The sequence below is a fragment of the Macaca thibetana genome, chromosome 8, assembly GCF_024542745.1.
Source record: "Macaca thibetana thibetana isolate TM-01 chromosome 8, ASM2454274v1, whole genome shotgun sequence".
Lineage (NCBI taxonomy): Eukaryota > Metazoa > Chordata > Mammalia > Primates > Cercopithecidae > Macaca > Macaca thibetana.
The window spans coordinates 35,933,478-35,951,672 of NC_065585.1; the positions used below are offsets into that span (position 1 = coordinate 35,933,478).

General features: G+C 36.0%; 2 protein-coding genes across 2 annotated transcripts in view; one reads left to right on the plus strand and one right to left on the minus strand.

Annotated features, from left to right (window-relative positions):
* The window catches only part of EBAG9 (estrogen receptor binding site associated antigen 9), a 1,013,262-nt gene that overhangs the window by 263,638 nt on the left and 731,429 nt on the right, over window positions 1–18,195 (minus strand). The gene's annotated exons all lie outside the window — the stretch shown is intronic.
* NUDCD1 (NudC domain containing 1) overlaps window positions 1–18,195 on the plus strand; it is a 92,312-nt gene that overhangs the window by 33,062 nt on the left and 41,055 nt on the right. Inside the window, exons 3-5 of the mRNA XM_050801380.1 lie at window positions 3,329–3,514; window positions 6,330–6,510; window positions 9,943–10,125. Of these exons, the coding sequence (XP_050657337.1) occupies window positions 3,329–3,514; window positions 6,330–6,510; window positions 9,943–10,125 (550 nt within the window). The remainder of the gene's footprint in view (window positions 1–3,328; window positions 3,515–6,329; window positions 6,511–9,942; window positions 10,126–18,195) is intronic.

The following is an 18,195-nucleotide window of genomic DNA, read 5'->3' on the forward strand; positions in this document are numbered from 1 at the left end:
CCTGTGTTTTATACCATTTGTGGGTCTCTCAGCCATGGATACCAGCACCTGTCCCTGTGGAGGTGTCAGCGGGGTGAAATGGACTCTGAGAGTTCTTAGGTTTGGTGATTTAATGCACTATTTTTGTGCTGGTTGACTCCCCGTCAGGAGGTGGTACTTTCCAGAGAGCATCAGCTGTGGTAGTATGGGGAGGAACAAACAGTGGATGGGGACTGTAGAACTCCCAAGAGTATATGCCTTTTGTCTAGAGTTCCCAAGGCGGGTAGGGAAAGACCATTGGGTGGGGGCAGGGCTAGGTGTGTCTGAGCTCAGGCTCTTCTTGGGCGTGTCCAGGAAGAGCTGTGGGAAAAGGGGGTGAGGTTTCCAGGTCAATGGAGTTACGCTCCTAGGAGGATTATGGCTGCCTCTGCTGAGTCATGCAGATTGTCAGGGAAGTGGGGGAAAGCAGGCAGTCACAGGTCTCACCAAACTCCCATGCAATCCGAGGGGCCTGTCTCACTCCCACCATGCCCCTGCCAACAACACCAAGTCTGTTTGCAGGCAGTGGGCAAGCAGGACTGAGAACTTGTTCCAGCTACCCGTTTCCCAGCTGCTAAAGCAAATATGGCTTTCCTTCTTCACCCGCCTGTGGAGTCTGCCCACCAGATTCATGCCCTTCCCTGAATTCTGGGAAGCAGACTTTTCCAGGAGACTTCTCCATCAGTTCAAAATGTTACAAAATTCAGCTGGTGATTCCTTTTCCCTGTGGCCTTTCCCCGGTGCCTCTGGCCGCCCTCCCGAAGGACCCCTCTGAGGACAGGGAGAAATGGTTTATTAGGGAACCCAGCAAGCTCACAGGGCTTTTCCTGCTGCTTTCTCTACCCCTGTATTTTGCTCAGCTCTCTCAGTTGACTCAGTTCCAGGTAAGGTCAGAATTTTCTCCGGTAACCTAGACCTTCAGGTTCCATAGTGGGGGTGTGTGTTTGAGGGATCTCTCTTTCCCACTTCCACAGTTTGGGTACTAACAGTATTTGGGGTGTCTCCTGGGTCCTGCAGGAGCAATCCACTTCCTTCAGAGGGTCTGTGGGTTCTCTCGCCTTTCCTGATTTATTCCTGCGGTCATTCTGGAGCAAAACATCATGATGTGAGGCTCCACAGGCTGCTCTGTCCATCAGAGTTGGAGCTGTAATCTAGTCCTGCCTCCTGTCTGCCATGATCTGCCCATCCCCCTAAACATTTTAAATAATCATATGTTTCTTGTTAAGTTTTAAGGGCTCTTTTTATGTTATACATATTAGCCCTGAGTTATATTTATCTCCCTTCCTTCTACATGCCTTTTATTTACATGTAGAAAGACTTTTTCCATCCTGAGATTATAAAAACAGTATTATTTTCCTTTTCCTTTACCACATTTAGACACTTGATCTACTGGAATATGGCGTATTTTCGTTTATGGTATGAGGGAGAGAATAAGTTTAATTTTTCCCAGAAGTTCTCTGGTGTCCCAGTAGCATTTGTGGACTAGTCTATTTTCTTTTTTTTCCACTAACTGGAAATACCACATCATCCTCTAAATGATGTGACCTACAGTAAAATTCATCTTAATTGACCTCCACTTAACATACTGAATGGGTTAATTGATAGTCTCTATTCTCTCTGTAAAACATACTGATGGAAGATCACAGTAAGCTTAATGTTTACTACTAATAGGCTACTTAGTACTATACTGGTATGATTCTGTTTCTTGCTTGTGGTTTTAGATCACTGATACTCAGATTTGATCATTCTGCAAACTTAATGTGAACTCAGCTTGCCATTGTGTATTAATTTAATTTACGTAAAGCAGTGAAATATGAAAGGAAGGAAAGGTGGTGTTTTGGAGAAAGCTAAATTAGGTGCTTTAGAAAGAAAAAATGAGTCACCAAAAATTTTGTGGCTAGTAAGGACATTGTATACAGTTTATTTAAATATTATATATAGACCTAAGTTCTAGGAGCAGGGAATGAAATATGGATATAAAGGATTACTTTTCTCCTATAGAAAAACTTGTAGAGTTCAGCAACAAAAACAAATGGTTGAATTTGAGTACAGTTTGGTATATGAGAGGAAGTTTATTTTCTGAATTATAGACCTTTAAAAATGTATTCTTTTGTGAAACATTTTAATGATGTAACTGTTGTAGTCCATTTGTGCTACTGTAACAAAATACCTGAGAACTGGTAATTTATAAAGAACAGAAATTTATTTCTCTGAGTTCTGGAAGCTGAGAATTCTAAGATCCAGGTACTGGCAGGTTTGGTATCTGGTAAGGATTCAGTCTTTGCTTCCAAGATGATGCCTTGAACATTGCATTCTCCAGAAAGGAGGCATAATATGCCCTCACATGACAGAAGGCAGAGGGGGAAAAAGAGACAAACTCCCTCTTTCGGTCCCTTCTCTAAGGTTACTTATTCCCAGTCACCAGTGTGGAGCCCTAATGACTAGAAGCCCTAACTTCTAGTAACATCACTTTGGTGACTAGGTTTTAACTCAGCTTTTGGGGAGGATACAACATTCAAACCCTAGCAGCAACTCATAGCTTTACATATAAGTACATAGACCCAATTAAAATTTGTTAACAAAAACCTAGATTCGTAGTAGGCTAAATGTAGTGTTTTCATACTGCAGACTGTTGTCTCTTTTGAACATGATGTGATATTTCTAACTAGTAAGTTAAAAATACTGATCTTTAACTCTAAAATAAAGAGAATGAAAACTAGATTACTGCATTGTATTAGTTTTCTGTCATTATACGACAACTTCAAAACTTAGTGACTTGAAACTAACCATTTATCATATCAGTTTCTATGGTCAGAAATCAGGGAGTAGTTCAGGTGGGTGGTCTGGCTTATGATTTTTTCATGAGTTTATAGCCAAAATGATAGCCAGGGCTGCAGTCATCCGAAGCCTTGACTAGGGCTAAAGCATACATTTTCGAAATGATTAACTCATGGAATGCTTATTGTTGGCAAGAGCGGTCATTTTCTCCCTATGTGGGTCTGTCCATGGGGCTACCTTAAGCGTATTCATAGCATGGTAGCTAGCCTCCCTCAGAATGTGCGATCGGAGAGAGAGTGAGGTAGAAAATGTAGTCTTTTATGACCTAGTTCTTGAAGTCACATACCATCTGTCACATCTATGTATTTTTGTTAGAAGTGAATCAGTAGGACAGTTCACACTCAAAGGAAAAGGAATTAGACTCCAACTCTTAAAAAGGAGAGAAACCACCACACTGCAGATATTTATTTTGTGTGTGTGTGGATCAGTGAAGAGGAAGAGATTAATGTATAATGTTTGGTCTTCTTTTTAGGACACTGCCTTAGGAAAACCACGAGAGGTGTTTCGACTTCCTACAGATTTGACAGCATGTGACAACCGTCTTTGTGCATCTATCCATTTCACATCTTCTACCTGGGTTACCTTGTCAGATGGAACTGGAAGATTGTATGTCATTGGAACAGGTGAACGTGGAAATAGCGCTTCTGAAAAATGGGAGGTGAGGGTTTGTTTGAGACTTATGCAAAGTCCAGAAAGTATATGTAAATTACACCCGACTTATTTTAAAATGACACTTTTCAAGGATGGTTTACATGTGATCTGTTGTTTGATATATAATGTTTTGGATCTCTTTTTAACTAAATTATAAAATGTATATTTTTCACAAACTGTTACATTAACCATTCCTGTTTTGATCTGGAGTCAGTGCAGTTGTCAAGAATTGCATTCATTTTTCAGCAGATATTTTATATGCGTAGAGTACTTCACTAAGCGTTGACATTGCCTCTTCCTTTTTGAAGAGATGTTTTTCTCCTCTACCATTATGTTAGATTTGCTGGGATGTTTACATTGGTCAAATAGTGGTCAAATTACCAGAATATTCTCTATTTAGAAAAATATGTGATATAAATATATAGTTACATGCCAATTTCCAAGACAACATTTTTACTTTAATTTAAAAAGTTAGATATAAATCTAAAGGGTAGGTTGGGGTTTTAATAGTAATAAATAAGGAATTAATTTCTTTAGAACTACAGTTTTTGAAAGTAGAAGAAAATGATGCCAAGCAGATAATCAAAAGATTTAGTTTACTGCTTCAGCTCCTTTGAGTTATGCTAATAAGTGTATTGTAATATTGCTACTGTCTGAATCTCAGCAGGTAGCCTTTAGTTCTGGGTAAAGAGATGCGAGCTTAATATATTTATATCTTATAAAATAATTTCATCTGACCAACAGATGCCTGCAAAGACCAGGCTTTAGTTACTTGAAAAAAACCAGGGAGGTCTTAGAACCAAATAGTTTACCTACCTTACTAAGTTATACTAAAGGTTATACTACCAAATTATAGTATGTTCAAAATACACAGTAAATAACCAGAACAGCAGTAGCCTATTTACAAGAGCCTGTTGCATTCACAGTTTCAAGTATTCATTGGATACTGTAACAATTTCTGTTTTGGCCTTTAGTAACAACTTTAATTTTTCTGAAAAACAGAAGTAATGTGGTATGTAGCACAGCTACCTGAAACAGTTGGAAGGTATTTTGAGAATAATGGACAGGAGAGGTAGAGTGGGAATTTATATGGTATTGAGCTGTATGGATTCTGTAGATTTTGAACAAGACAAACCTACTTGGCTACTTTCATCTTAAAAATAATACCATACATTATTTTATATGAACTTATACTTCTTTTGGTTTTGTTTTGTATATCCCCTTGGCATGTATCAGGACTTCAATAATATCTTTTAAATAAATTAAAAACTTAAATATACCTGTGGCTTCTTTAGTGTATACTGCCCTAATGAGATAAGCTCCCTTAGCAGATGTTTTCAGCTGATAATAGTTTTGACTAAGTACTGGTAGGAGAGGGAGGAGACTTGGGCATTAATGGAGGTGGGAGGGATACTGTGTTATATTGGTCACTTTTAAGAAACAATTTAGGAGGGTTTTAGAACTTTAGGGTAATTAGTGTAAAAGAGAAGAAGCTGAAAGTGGAAGTGATTATGGAGCATGGTAAGGGGAAAGGGGGCCAAGAGTAGTAGTGGCGATTACTGAAGTTTAAAAAGAGAAATTAAAGGAGACAGCTTGCTTTCCAAATGTATTGCCTCTAATACCATGGAAGCGCTGTGTATCTGCGGTATCACAATTTAGATGCTGAGCTTGTTCAGAAAACTAGAAACATCAGCCTAACAATTTTTAAAAGTATGCCATCTACTCTTTTGGTTTCATTCCAGTTCCTTTCACTCATACTAGAAAGAAAAAAAGAAACAATAAACTAGCTACTTGTTCCTGCCAAAACTTGTCATTTTCTGTTCTTCCCTTTTGTTTCCACTGTTCCCCAAACAAAAGCAAAACCCAATCAACCAATAAAAACCTGCCTTCATCTGTCATCTCTGTTTTGAGTATTTAAGGATTTTTTTTTTAAGTTTTTGCTTTTTCAGTTTATGGAAATCTTAAGAACGGATTCTGAAGGCCCACTACTTGAATGATTCTGGCAGATGTTCAAATACATAGGGAAGTTGATGACATTAAAGCACACTTTTCTTTGTAAGTTTTCAAGTAGGCGTAGATATGTGGGGATTCCAGGTATAGGGTTTTTTGTTTTTGTTTTTGTTTTTTAAACCACCTTTTTTTTCAGTTAGGCTTTTTCTCAACTGTCCATATTTTATTTGGAAATCTTGTTTAGGAAGCAGCCTTAAAACGTTCTTTATTTTGTATTTACTCTTAAAAATATAATAGTAGTTGAGATCTTGTGTTTGTGGTATAAGAAAGAATTTGATAAGATTTTGTGTGTTTCTGTATGATGCTTAGGTAAGATTTTGTGTGTTTTTATATGATGCTTTTTTGCTTTTCAAAAAACACTTTAGGATTGTATTTTAAATAGAGTTTATTAACTTATTCTTAAATGCTAATAGGCTTTTTTGTTTTTGAGAAGAAACATGTTTTGGTGATTTATTCTTCAATGTTTTTGACTCTTGCCTTTGTAAACTTCTAGAGAATAAACAAACAGGAAAAAAGTGTACACACATGCACACTCATATACAGTATCTGGAAACTAAGAGGAAGCAAGGTAGCCAAGACTAATGATCAGTTTTTTCTTACACAAATAAATATTTTCTTAAAAGTTCTGTCCTCAAGGAACATTATCTAAACTCGCAGTCTTTATGTAAAGGCCTTTCTCTTTTTAAATTTCTTGTAATAAATAGTGTCCAGAGTAACTGTTGAATCACCAGAAACTTATGTATTCATCCTCTATGCTATCTGTGTTCATGTAATTATGTACACATTTTTGTGTGTCTAATTTTGTTTTGTAGATTATGTTTAATGAAGAACTTGGGGATCCTTTTATCATAATTCACAGTATCTCATTGCTAAATGCTGAAGAACATTCTATAGCTACCCTACTTCTTCGAATAGAGAAAGAGGAATTGGATATGAAAGGAAGTGGTTTCTATGTTTCTCTGGAGTGGGTCACTATCAGTAAGAAAAATAAAGGTAAAACAAAATCTGAATCTCTCTCTACTGGTTGCCATTATTTAGTAGATTTTGAAACGCAAAACTGTCCCTATAAATGCTGTTTGCTTTCTCTTGGGCATTGTGTTACAATTCTGGCACCTGCCACCACTGGTGGAATGAATATGTATAGGTAGTTTTTTCCTCAGGTATATTTTATAGAAAAAAAATACAGTGTGCTTCCACAGCCAATTATGCCTTTTATATAAAAGAAGACATTGTTATATAAGTTTTGAATAATTTAACAGGTATATTTTTAATATATACAAAAATATATGCATATATATGTGTGATACACAAAAATTTATACCTAAAACTAAATGTAAGTTAATAAATTATAGTATAATTTAAATATAAAAAAATATAAATACTTACTTGGAAATGAATGTCTTTATTTCATTAAATTACAAGTATGATTTCTTTTAAATCTAATTGAACTTCATCATTTGTTTCTACATTTAAGAAAACTGTTACTGTGCTCCCATGTTTAGAATAGTCCTGAACCTTGGTCTGTTAGAAGCTGTCTGTCAAGCTTCTAACTTGACTTTAAAAATTACAATCTCATGAATTAATTAGGATTTTTTTTAGTGGTATTAGGAAAGCTCTTTGCCTTCGCTTAGTTCCTACTGACTCATTGAGTGTTTTCTTTTTAATCGTAATTGAGTACTGAGAGTGCTTGTTTCCATAATGACTCTATGCTCTTTTTCTCAGTAGTTTTTATTAGCTGACTCATTTATGAGTAAGTTAATATAAATTAAATTATCTCTCATCACTATAGAAAAATATTTCTTTACCATAGCTACTAGTTTGCAATTCAATAAAGACATTAGCAGTTGTTTCCTAAGAGGGTTTTGCCTTTTATTCTAAAACAAACAGCTGTCTGTCTGTCTGTCTGTCCATCTATCTATCTAATAGATATCTCAAAATAGTTTATAAATAAACTGAATAAGTCTCCTAGATTTATTCTTTGAAGTATTCAATATAATTTATTAGTTCTTTTTGGTGTTGTAGTTTTATCTCTGGAGGAACACAGTAACTTTAAACTTTAAATTAGATGTTAGAAAACTTTTTTGAAGTCCCAGTTGGTAACCATAAGATCTATGTCACAGCTATCCGAGTATGCCGACACAGTGCAAAAGCAGCCATAGACAATATATAAATGAATGAGTATAGCTGTGTTCCAATCATACTTTATGGACATTGAAATTTGAATTTTATGTTTTTTTGACATATATTTAAATATTCTTTAAATATTACCATTTTAACAATTTAAAAATATAAAATTCATGCTTAGCTCATAGGCCATACAAAAGTAGACCTAGATTCAGCTTTGACTCAAGGGTCCTAGTTTGCAGAACCCCTGCTTTAGATAATGGAAACCTTAATTTTTTTAAGGTATATAATTCAGAATCTTACAGGAGACACTGTCATGCATATTCCTCCTCCTTTCTCCAAGACACTTGCTTCTGTAACATCTTTTTCTCAGTCTGTGGTAACTCATCAAATTGCCTCAAAACATAGCAGTACTCTGCTCCAGCTCTATCTTCTCCATCCCCTTTGTCTTCATTTCTTTGCCTCAACTGGACAGATACATTGAGACTAACCTTTTTTCTCCCAAGATTGTAGTTGTAGAATCATTAATTCTCTTTATTGTTCCCTTTATCTTTCTTTTATATCTTGTTCCTTCTCTCCCAGACTATTACTAATATGATTTTTTTCTTTTTCTTTTTCTTTTTAATTAACAGAACTGTGTTTTTGTAAACTATTTTGAATGAAACATTTCATAAATTATATTTATGGTCACATAAGTTTGAAAATGTGGGCATAAAATAACTCCATTACATATTAAGCATATTAAAGTTGCTAAAAATTGTGAGTAAAAAAAATTTAGGCTAGATGCAGAGGCTCATACCTGTAATCTCAGCACTTTGGGAGGTCAAAGCAGGCGGCTCACTTGAGCCCAGGAGTTTGAGACCAGTCTGGGCAACATAGTGAGGCCCTGTCTGTACAAAAATTACAAAAACATTAGCTCGGCATGGTGGTGTGCACCTATAGTCCCAGATACTCTGGATGCTGAGGTGGGAGGATTGCTTGAGCCTGAGAGTTTGAGGCTACAGTGAGCTGTGATCGTGCCACTGCATTTTAGCTTGGGCAACAGAGCAAGGCCCTGTCTCAAACAAACAAAAAAATTTATGCTTAATTTTAACCTAGCATTTCTCCACATATTTAACCATGGAATCCAGTGTTTTAGAATTCCTATTCCTTTCTGTCCCATGCATGTTGGGAAAGGCCACCCTAGAAATATGTAATGTCTGTGTTTGGATCTTTAAAGTCGAGTAGGACTTTTGGCCCTGCATGTATCTATAGGGAAAGTGTAGGAGTTTTGTTCATTCATTAAATTACAAGCCTGTCCTTAAATATGTGTGAATTGAATGTGTGAATGTAGGTGAGGATTTTGAGTAAAACCAATGAGATATTTTAGAACAGATGGTATTATTATGTAAAAACTCATAATAATATGACATTGAGTTGTGATGTTTGACTACTCAGTATGAAGCCTACAAGTACAACCCACTTTAAAGAGTAACAGTATAGGTAAAAGTATGGAGTCAGCTAAAATATTTGAGTACTTTTTAAAGCAAAAAATTACTGTCTTTATAGGAAAATAAATTCAATTTGTCAGAAACTTTTGGAATACAGTTAATTGTTTATATCTTAAAAGTAGCACTAATTTATGTTTAATTATAAGCATATAGATAAATGTCTTGAGTGGGTAAAAAAAATTATTTCTGCTATAAATTTATTTCATTGTTAAAATACCCCTTATCAGGAGTTAGAGCAGGCAGAAAAATAGTCCACACTGCATGTTTCCCCTTGTCCTCAATTTGTGACTTTTCAGAAGATGCTTATCACATACCTGCTGAGAAGGCAGACAGGCTTTAGTCAAGGAGAGGTAGGTCATACAGAAGTTGTTATTCCAAGTAAGCCAGTCATGTTGGAGTTCTGGGGCACTGCTGTCTAATAGAGATTTCTCCAAGATGGACATGTCTTATATGTGTACCATTCACTGCAGTAACTACTAGCCATGTGTAGCTGTTGAGCAATTAAAATGTGGCTAGTGTGACTGAGGAATTTAAATTTTACTTAATTTTAAGTAGCCTCTTGTGGCCAGTGACTACCACATTGGACAGGACAATCAGGAATAAATTTCACCAGACCCAGCATTTTAAAATAGGGACTTAGGTTGTAATTAGGTTGTAAATTGTTTACCTTATGAAAAGACTCTTAATAGTATACCTTTTAATAGTACATTAAAAGTATTTAATTATAATTAAAATCAATATTTAAGTATCAGAATGTTTTGATAATAGTTTTTATTTGTAATGTTTTGTTCTAAAATACTTTTTCTTACAGATAAGAAAAAATATGAAATTATTAAGCGTGATATTCTCTGTGGAAAGTCAGTGCCACATTATGCTGCTATTGAGCCCGATGGAAATGGTCTAATGATTGTATCCTACAAGTCTTTCACATTTGTTCAGGCTGGTCAAGATCTTGAAGAAAATATGGATGAAGACATGTCAGAGAAAATCAAAGGTAATTTTTATTCTTAAAAGTGCTTGTTTGTATTTGCGTAAACATATATTTGTCTTTTGTTTTCCCAGTTAATAGTTCTACACGGGCAAGATAAATGCATAATTTTTTCTTTATTTTCTCATATATTTTCCAGAAGTCTTTTGGAACGTATACCACCGTAATAGTGTGAATGAACTGTTTTAATTTGATCATTTTGTTATTACCAAAATGTTTTTTTAAAAATTGTTTATTAGCTTTCTTGATTAGATGCTTAATAAATAGTTATCAAATAAATAAATAATGTCTATTTGCTATTAGTATTGATGGTATTAATAGTGTAATATTGAAGATACTAATTTTTAAAAATAAATTAAGCTAACCTACCTGTTCTTACCTTTTATACTAAACTGAAAGTAAGTTCCTTGAGGGCAGAATCACATAATTTTATCAATGTTGAATGAATGCATGAAGGTTATGTTTTAGCATGAAAAGACTGGCCAGACACAGTGGCTCACGCCTGTAATCCCAGCACTTTGGGAGGCCTAGGCGGGCGGATCACAAGGTCGGGAGATCGAGACCATTCTGGCTAACACGATGAAACCCCATCTCTACTAAAAATACAAAAAAAAAATTTGGGCACAGTCCCAGGCAACTGTAGTGCCAGCTACTTGGGAGGCTGAGGCAGGAGAATCGCTTGAACCCAGGAGGCAGAGGTTGCCGTGAGCCGAGATTGTGCCACTGCAGTCCAGCTTGGGCGACAGTGAGACTCTGTCTCAAAAAAAAAAAAAAGATAAGACTAACAAGAAATTTCAGAAGAAATTTATATTTGTAAATAAAGAACAGACATTCTTTAAAAACTATTCAAGAGAACATTCCTCTGTAATAATTACTGTTCATATTTCTGATGTTCATAGCCAGAGAATAGTATATTTTACTTAACAGAGATTTTTACAATATTTAATACTTATACATATTTTTCTTTGAATCTACCTTTTTTGTTAAACAAGTTAATTATTTTAAAAAATTGGTTTTACCTTTTTATTTTTAAGTGAAATCACGTTGATTAAGAAAGTAAGGAAATAAAAGAATGGCTACTCCATAAGCAGAGCAACCTAGGTTTAATATTTTTGGATGCCTTAAAAAATGAATTATTTGAAAAATATTTGAAAATATTAATGTAGTGTATAATTGAAAAATATTTTCCACAGAGTTTATAAATATATGCACCTCTGAATACAAATCTTGAACTTAGTAGGCCTTTAGACTTTTAACACCTTGGTTTCCTCATATGGGATTCGTTTTTTTGTTAGATTATCTCTAAGATCCTTTCCTGAATAAATGTTACTATTCTGTCTAATTAGGATGCTAACCTCATCTAAAGCTTAGCCAGAATAGCTATTTATTTCTCTAGATCATGTGTCTTTAGAATTCCTTTGGTAAGCAATTGTGAGGGAGTAGAATGAATGCCTTAATCTTTGGAGCCATTCTGCCCAGATAACTTGGAACCATGTAGTTCCAAGAGAGATTGAAGCCTAAGTGGGACACATCATGTGTTTAAATTACTACCACAGGTATTGTTTTTCTTGATAACATCTCATGCTATATCTTGACTTCCCCCCAAATTCATTGTTTATTTTGTCATAGGATTTTCACAGTAATAAAGGAAAAGTGTTGTAATTTTTAAAAATTATGGGTAGTTTGGTCATTGATTGGCATGTGTAATAGTTTCTGAATATTAATATATATACTGGTTTCCTTTCTGTTAACTTCAGGAAGACTGGTATTATCTATTGGCTGTTTGGCATTTTAATAATATGTTTTTAAAGACCTAAAACACAATCTCTAAAGGCATAGAAAGGTACTCAAAGAAACCAATAATTAAGAAAATTATTTCGGTGTTTGCATACATTCAACAATGTATACAGTGGGGAGGTGATTAAAAAATTGTGACTTTCCCTTTAGTCTACATCCATGGCCTTTAATTAATTAATACATTTTTAAAATTTCAACTTTTATTTTAGATTCAGGGAGTACATGTGAATGTTGTTTTACCTGGGTGTATTTGCATGGTGCCGAGATTTGGGGTACGATTGATCCTGTCACCCAGGTACTGAGCATAGTACCCAACAGTTATTTTTTCAACCCTTTCTAGCCCCTCTAGTAGTCCGTAGTGTGTGTTGTTGCCATCTTTATGTCCATGAGTACCCAGTGTTTAGCTCACACTTATAAGTGAGATCATGTGGTGTTTGGTTTTCTGTTCCTGCACTAATCTGCATAGGATTATGGCAACTTGCTATATTCATGTGTCTGCAAAGGACATGATTTTGTTCTTTCACCTGGCTGTATAGTATTCCATGGTGTATATGTGCCACATTGTTTTTTTCAGTCCGCTGTTGATGGCCACCTATGTTGATTCCATGTCTTTACTGTGGTGAATAGTGCTGTGATGAACATACTAGCCCATGTGTCTTTTTGGCAAAAAAATTACTTATTTTTTTATATATATATATATATCCAGTGTTGAGATTACAGGGTTGAACTGTAGTTCTGTTTTAAGTTCTTTGAGAGATCTTCAAACTGCTTTCCACAGGGGCTGAATTAATTGACATTCCCACCAATAGTGTATCAGCATTCTCTTTTCTCCACAGCCTTATCGGCATGTGTTGTTTTTTGACTTTTTAATAACCATTCTGACTGGTGTGAGATGATACTATCCTTGTAGTTTTGATAGTGCTGATGATTAGTGATGAGTATTTTTGCATGTTGGCCATTTGTATGTCTTGTTTTGCGAAGTGCTGTTCATGTCTTTTGCCTATTTTTTAATGGAGTTATTTGTTCTTTGCTTGTTCAGTTGTTTAAGTTCCTTATAGAGCCTTGATATTAGACTTTTGTTGGGTGCATAGTTGCAAATATTTTCTCTGATTCTATAATTTGTTTACTCATAGTTTCTTTTTCTGTGGAGGAAGTCTTTCATTTAATGAGGTACCATTTGTCAGTTTTTTTGCTGTTGAAATTACTTTTGAGTACTTAGTCATAATTCATTTTCAAGGCCAGTGTCCACAATGGTGTTTCCTAGGTTTTCTTCTAAGATTCTTACAGTCTGAGGTCTTACATTTAAATCTTCAGTTCATCTTGAGTTAATTTTTGTATATGGTGAGAGGTAGGGAACCAGTTTCATTTTTCTGCATATGGCTAGCCAGCTATCCCAGCACCCTTATTGAATAGGGACTCCTTTCCCTATTGCTTGTTTTTGCTGCCTTTATCAAAGATTATCAGATGAGTATAGGTGTGTGGCTTTATTTCTTGGTCCACTGGTCTGTGTATCTGTTTTTGTACCCTTTTTGGTTATTGTAGCCCTGTAGTATACTCCGAGGTCAGTTAGTGTGATGCCTCTGGATTTGTTCTTTTTGCTTAGGATGGCTTTGGCTATTTGGGCTCTTTTTTGGATCCATATGAATTTTAGAATAGTTTTTTCTAGTTCTGTGAAATAATATTGGCAGTTTGATTGGAATAGCATTTAATCTGTAGACTGTTTTGAGCAGTATGGACATTTTAATGATACTGATTCTTCCAACCCATTAACTTGGAATGTTTTTCCAGTTATCTGTGTCATCTGTTATTTCTTTCAGCAGTGCTTTGTAATTCTCCTTGCAGAGCTCTTTCACCTCCTTGTTAGATGAATTCCTAGGTATTTTTTTATTATTATTATTATTATTATTATTGGCAGCTACAGTAAATGGGATTGTGTTCTTGATTTGGCTCTCAGCTTGAACATTATTAGTTTGTAGAAATGCTACTGGTTTTCATACATTGATTTTGTATTCTGAAACTTTACTGAAGCCATTTGTCAGTTCCAGGAGGCTTTTGGTGGAATCTTTAGGATTTTCTAGCTATAGAATTATATCATCTGCAAAGTTTGACTTTTCCTAATTGGATACCTTTTATTTATTTCTTTTGCCTGATTGCTCTGGTTAGTACTTCCAGGACTATGTTGAATAAGAGCTGTTGAGAGTAGGCATCCTTGTTTTGTTTCAGTTATCAAAAGGAATGCTTCGTTTTCGCCTCTTCAGTATGATGTTGGCTGTGAGTTTGTCGTAGATGGCTCTTGTTATTTTGAAGTATGTTCCTTTGATGCCTAGTTTCTTGAGGATTTGTAAAATGAAGGGATGTGGAATTTTATTGAACACTTATTCTTCATCTATTGAAGTGTTCCTATGATTTTCGTTTTTAATTCTGTTTATGTAGTGAATCACATTTATTGATTTGCATATGTTAAACTTACCTTGCATCCCCAGGAAGGAAGCCTACTTGATCATAGTCAATTAAGTTTTTGATGTGCTGTTGGATTCAGCTTACTAGTATTTTGATGAACATTTTTGCATCTGTGTTCATCAGGGATATTGACCTGTAATTTTTATTTGTTTGTGTGTCTTTGCCTGGTTTTGGTATCAAGGTGATGCTGCCTTCATAGAGTGAGTTGGGGAGGAGTTCCTCCTCCTCGATTTTTTTGGAATAGTTTCAGTAGAATTGGTACCGGCTTTTCCTTGTATGTCTAGTAGAATTTGGATGTGAATCCGTCTGCCCAGGGCTTTCTTTGGTTGATAGATTTTTTATGACTGATTGAATTTTGGAACTTGATATTGGTCTGCTCAAGGTTTCAGTTTCTTTCTGATTCAATCTTGGGAGATTGTTTTCTAGGGATTTATCCATTTTCTCTGAATTTTCTAGTTTGGGTAATACAGGGGTTCATAATAGTCTCTGGATTTTTTTTGTATTTCTGTGGAATTGGTTGTAATTACCTTTTCATTTCTGACTGTGTTTATTTGCATCTTCTCTTTGTTAATCTAGCTAACAGCCTATTGATCTTGTTTATCCTTTCAAAAAAAAACTTTTGGTCTCATGGATTCTTTGTTTGGATATTTGGGTCTCAATTTCATTCTGTTCTGCTTTGATTTTAGTTATTTCTTTTCTTTTGCTAGTTTTGGTGTTAATTTGGTTTTTTTCTTGTTCTTCTGGGTGTGATATTAGATCATTAATTTGAGATTTTTCTAACTTTTTGAGGTAGATACATAGCACTTTCCTCTTAACACTGCTTTTGCTGCATCCCAGATAATTTCCATGATATTGCGTGATTTTAGAGAGATCTTCTTGGTATTGATTTCTATTTTTATTCCACTCTGATCTTAGAGTATGATTGGTCTGATTTCATTTTTTATAATTTATTGAGACTTGCTTTATGGCTGAGCGTGTGAGTGATCTTGGAGTATGTTCTGTGTGCAGATGAGTGGGATTTATATTCTGTGGTTGATGGGTGGGGTCTTCTGTAGATGTCTGTTAGATCAAGTGTCAAATTTAAGTCCATAATTTTTCTTTAGTTTTCTACCTTGATGATCTGTGGGATGCTGTGAGTGGTATGTTGAAGTTCCCCAGTATTGTCTTGTGGCTAAGTCTTTCCATAGGTCTAGAAGTACTTGTTTTATGTATCTGGGTGCTCCAATGTTGAGCACCCAGATATTTGGGATAGTTCAGTCTTCTCATTGAATTAAACCCTTTATTATTATGTAATGCCCTTTATCCTTTTTTACCTTTGTTGGTTTAAAGTATGTTTTATCTGATGTAAGAACTGCGACCCCTTCCCTTTTTGTTTGCCATTTGCATAGCAGGTTTTTCTCCAGCCCTTTACTTTGAACCTGTGAGTGTCATTATGTGTCTGATGAGTCTCTTGTAGAATGCAGATGGGCCTTTTTTTTTTTTTTTTTTTAACTCCAACTTTCCACTCTGTGCCTTTCAAGCGGGATGTTTTGATCATTTACATTTAAGGTTAATATTCTTATGTGAAGTTTTGATTCTATCATGAAGTTGTTACTGGTTGCTTCGTAGTTTCTATCGTGCAGTTGCTTTACAGGGACTGTGACTCTGTCCTTGTGTTGTTGTGGTAGCAGATATTGTTCTTCTGTTTCCCTGTTTAGAACTTCCTTAAAGATTTCTTGTTAAGGCTGGTGTAGTGGTAACTAATTCTCTTAGTGCTTGCTTGCCTGGAAAAGATTTTGTTTCTCTTTCACTCATGAAGCTTAGTTTAGTGGGTATGAAATTCTTGGTTGGAATTTCTTTAAAAATTCTGCAAATAGGCCCTCAATCTCTCCTAGCTTGTGAGGTTTCTGCTGAGAAGTCTGCTGTTAGCCTAATGGGGTTCCCTTGTTTGTAATCTCTTTTCTCTAGGTGACTTTAAGGTTTTTTCTTTAGTGTTGACCTTGGACAGTCTCGTGCTATATGCCTTGGTGATCTTCATTTTGTATAGTATTTCTCAGGTGTTCTCTTGATTTCTTATACCTGGATGTCTACCCCTCTAGCAGGATTAGGGAAATTTTCTGAATTATTCCCTCAAATATGTTTTTCAGTTTGTTTAGTATTTCTTCTCTGGAATGCCAGTAGTTCATAGGTTTGGTTACTTTATATAATTTCATATTTCTAAGAGACTTTATTCATTTTTTAAAATTCTTTTTTTCTTTATTTTTGTCTAGCTAGCTAGTTTGAAAGACTGGCCTTCAGGTTCTGAAATTCTTTCTTCTGCTTGGTCCAATCTGTTGATAAAGCTTTCAATTGTATTTGGAAATTCCATAAGTGAGTTTTTCAATTCCAGAAGTTTGTATTGATTTATTTTAAAGATGTTTATCTCTTCCTTCATTTCTTGGATTGCTTTAGAAGTTTCTTTGTATTGATTTTCACCCTTGTCTTAGATCTTGTTGAGCTTCCTTGCAATCCATGCTTTGAATTCTTTGTCTCTTATTTCTGAGTTTCTATTTTGGTTAAGGACCATTTCTAGAGAGCTAGTGATATTTTGTGTTGTGTCACTACATTCAGATTTTTTTATGGTGCCACAATTCTTGCACAGGTTTCTTTTTTTTTTTTTTTTTTTTTTTTTTTTTTTTTGAATTTTTTTGTATTATACTTTAAGTTCTGGGATACACGTGCAGAACGTGCAGGTTTGTTATATAGGTATACACCTGCCATGGTAATTTGCTGCACTCATCAACCCGTCATCGACATTAGGTATTTCTCGTAATGCTATCCCTCCCCTAGCCCCCCACACGCCGACAACACTGGTGTGTGATGTTCCCCTCCCTGTGTCCATGTGTTCTCATTGTTCAGTTCCCACTTATGAGTGAGAACATGCGGTATTTGGTTTTCTGGTTTCTTATCTAGAGATCCTGGCACTTCTAATTTTTATAATATTTTTGTGCAGGTAGGATTCTTTTTTCTTTCTTTCCTTATTTTTTATATATATATATATATATATAGGTTTTTTTCTTTCTTCCTCTTCCCTTCTCTTGGGGGTGTGACTGTAGAGAATGCTGAGTAGGGTCTTTGGGCTTTCCTTCCATAGCCCTATGCACTTCTGTTGGCAGGTTGTATATTGGGCTATGCAGTTTAACCTACAAACCGGTAGATGGTGCTTATTAGTAACAGCCAATTGCAGCCAGTGCAGCTGGGTATATACTTAATCCGTGTTTACTGGGAGAACTCTCTGTTGCCTCAGGCAATGGGCTGATTCTTGGATTGCACAGTTGTCTGAGCTCCCTGCTCAGCCCTGGGGATTGGGTGCCAAGATGGGCAGGATGAGACTGGGCAGATCTGCCTACAGATCCCCCCTGTGGCAGGTGTGGGCACCAGCGCTGAGGGAGAATCTACCTGGCAGCCACTAAATGCCCACAGGCATGCCTAAGAAACACCCCCAGCCCCACGTTCTCTGGACAGGGTTCGGGAGATGGCATGAACTCCTAATTTAGGAGAGCCACAGGTGCCTGGAGCTCTGCCTGGGCAGGGAGCAGAGAGGGCCCCTCTGTATGAACATCTCTGCACAAGAAATGTAGGTTAACTCAGGCTGTTGAAATAGGCAAACAGGTGCTTTGAATGCCTGAAGGTCTGCCTGAGTGTGAAGCAGAGAGGGCCCCCCTACACCAGATCTACGCATAGGAAACGTGGGGCAGTTCAGGCTGCCAGTCTGGGCAAGGAGGTGCTTTGAATGCCTGGAGGTCTGCTTAGATGTGGAGTGGAGAGGGCCCTGCTGCACTGTGATGTATGCACAGGAAG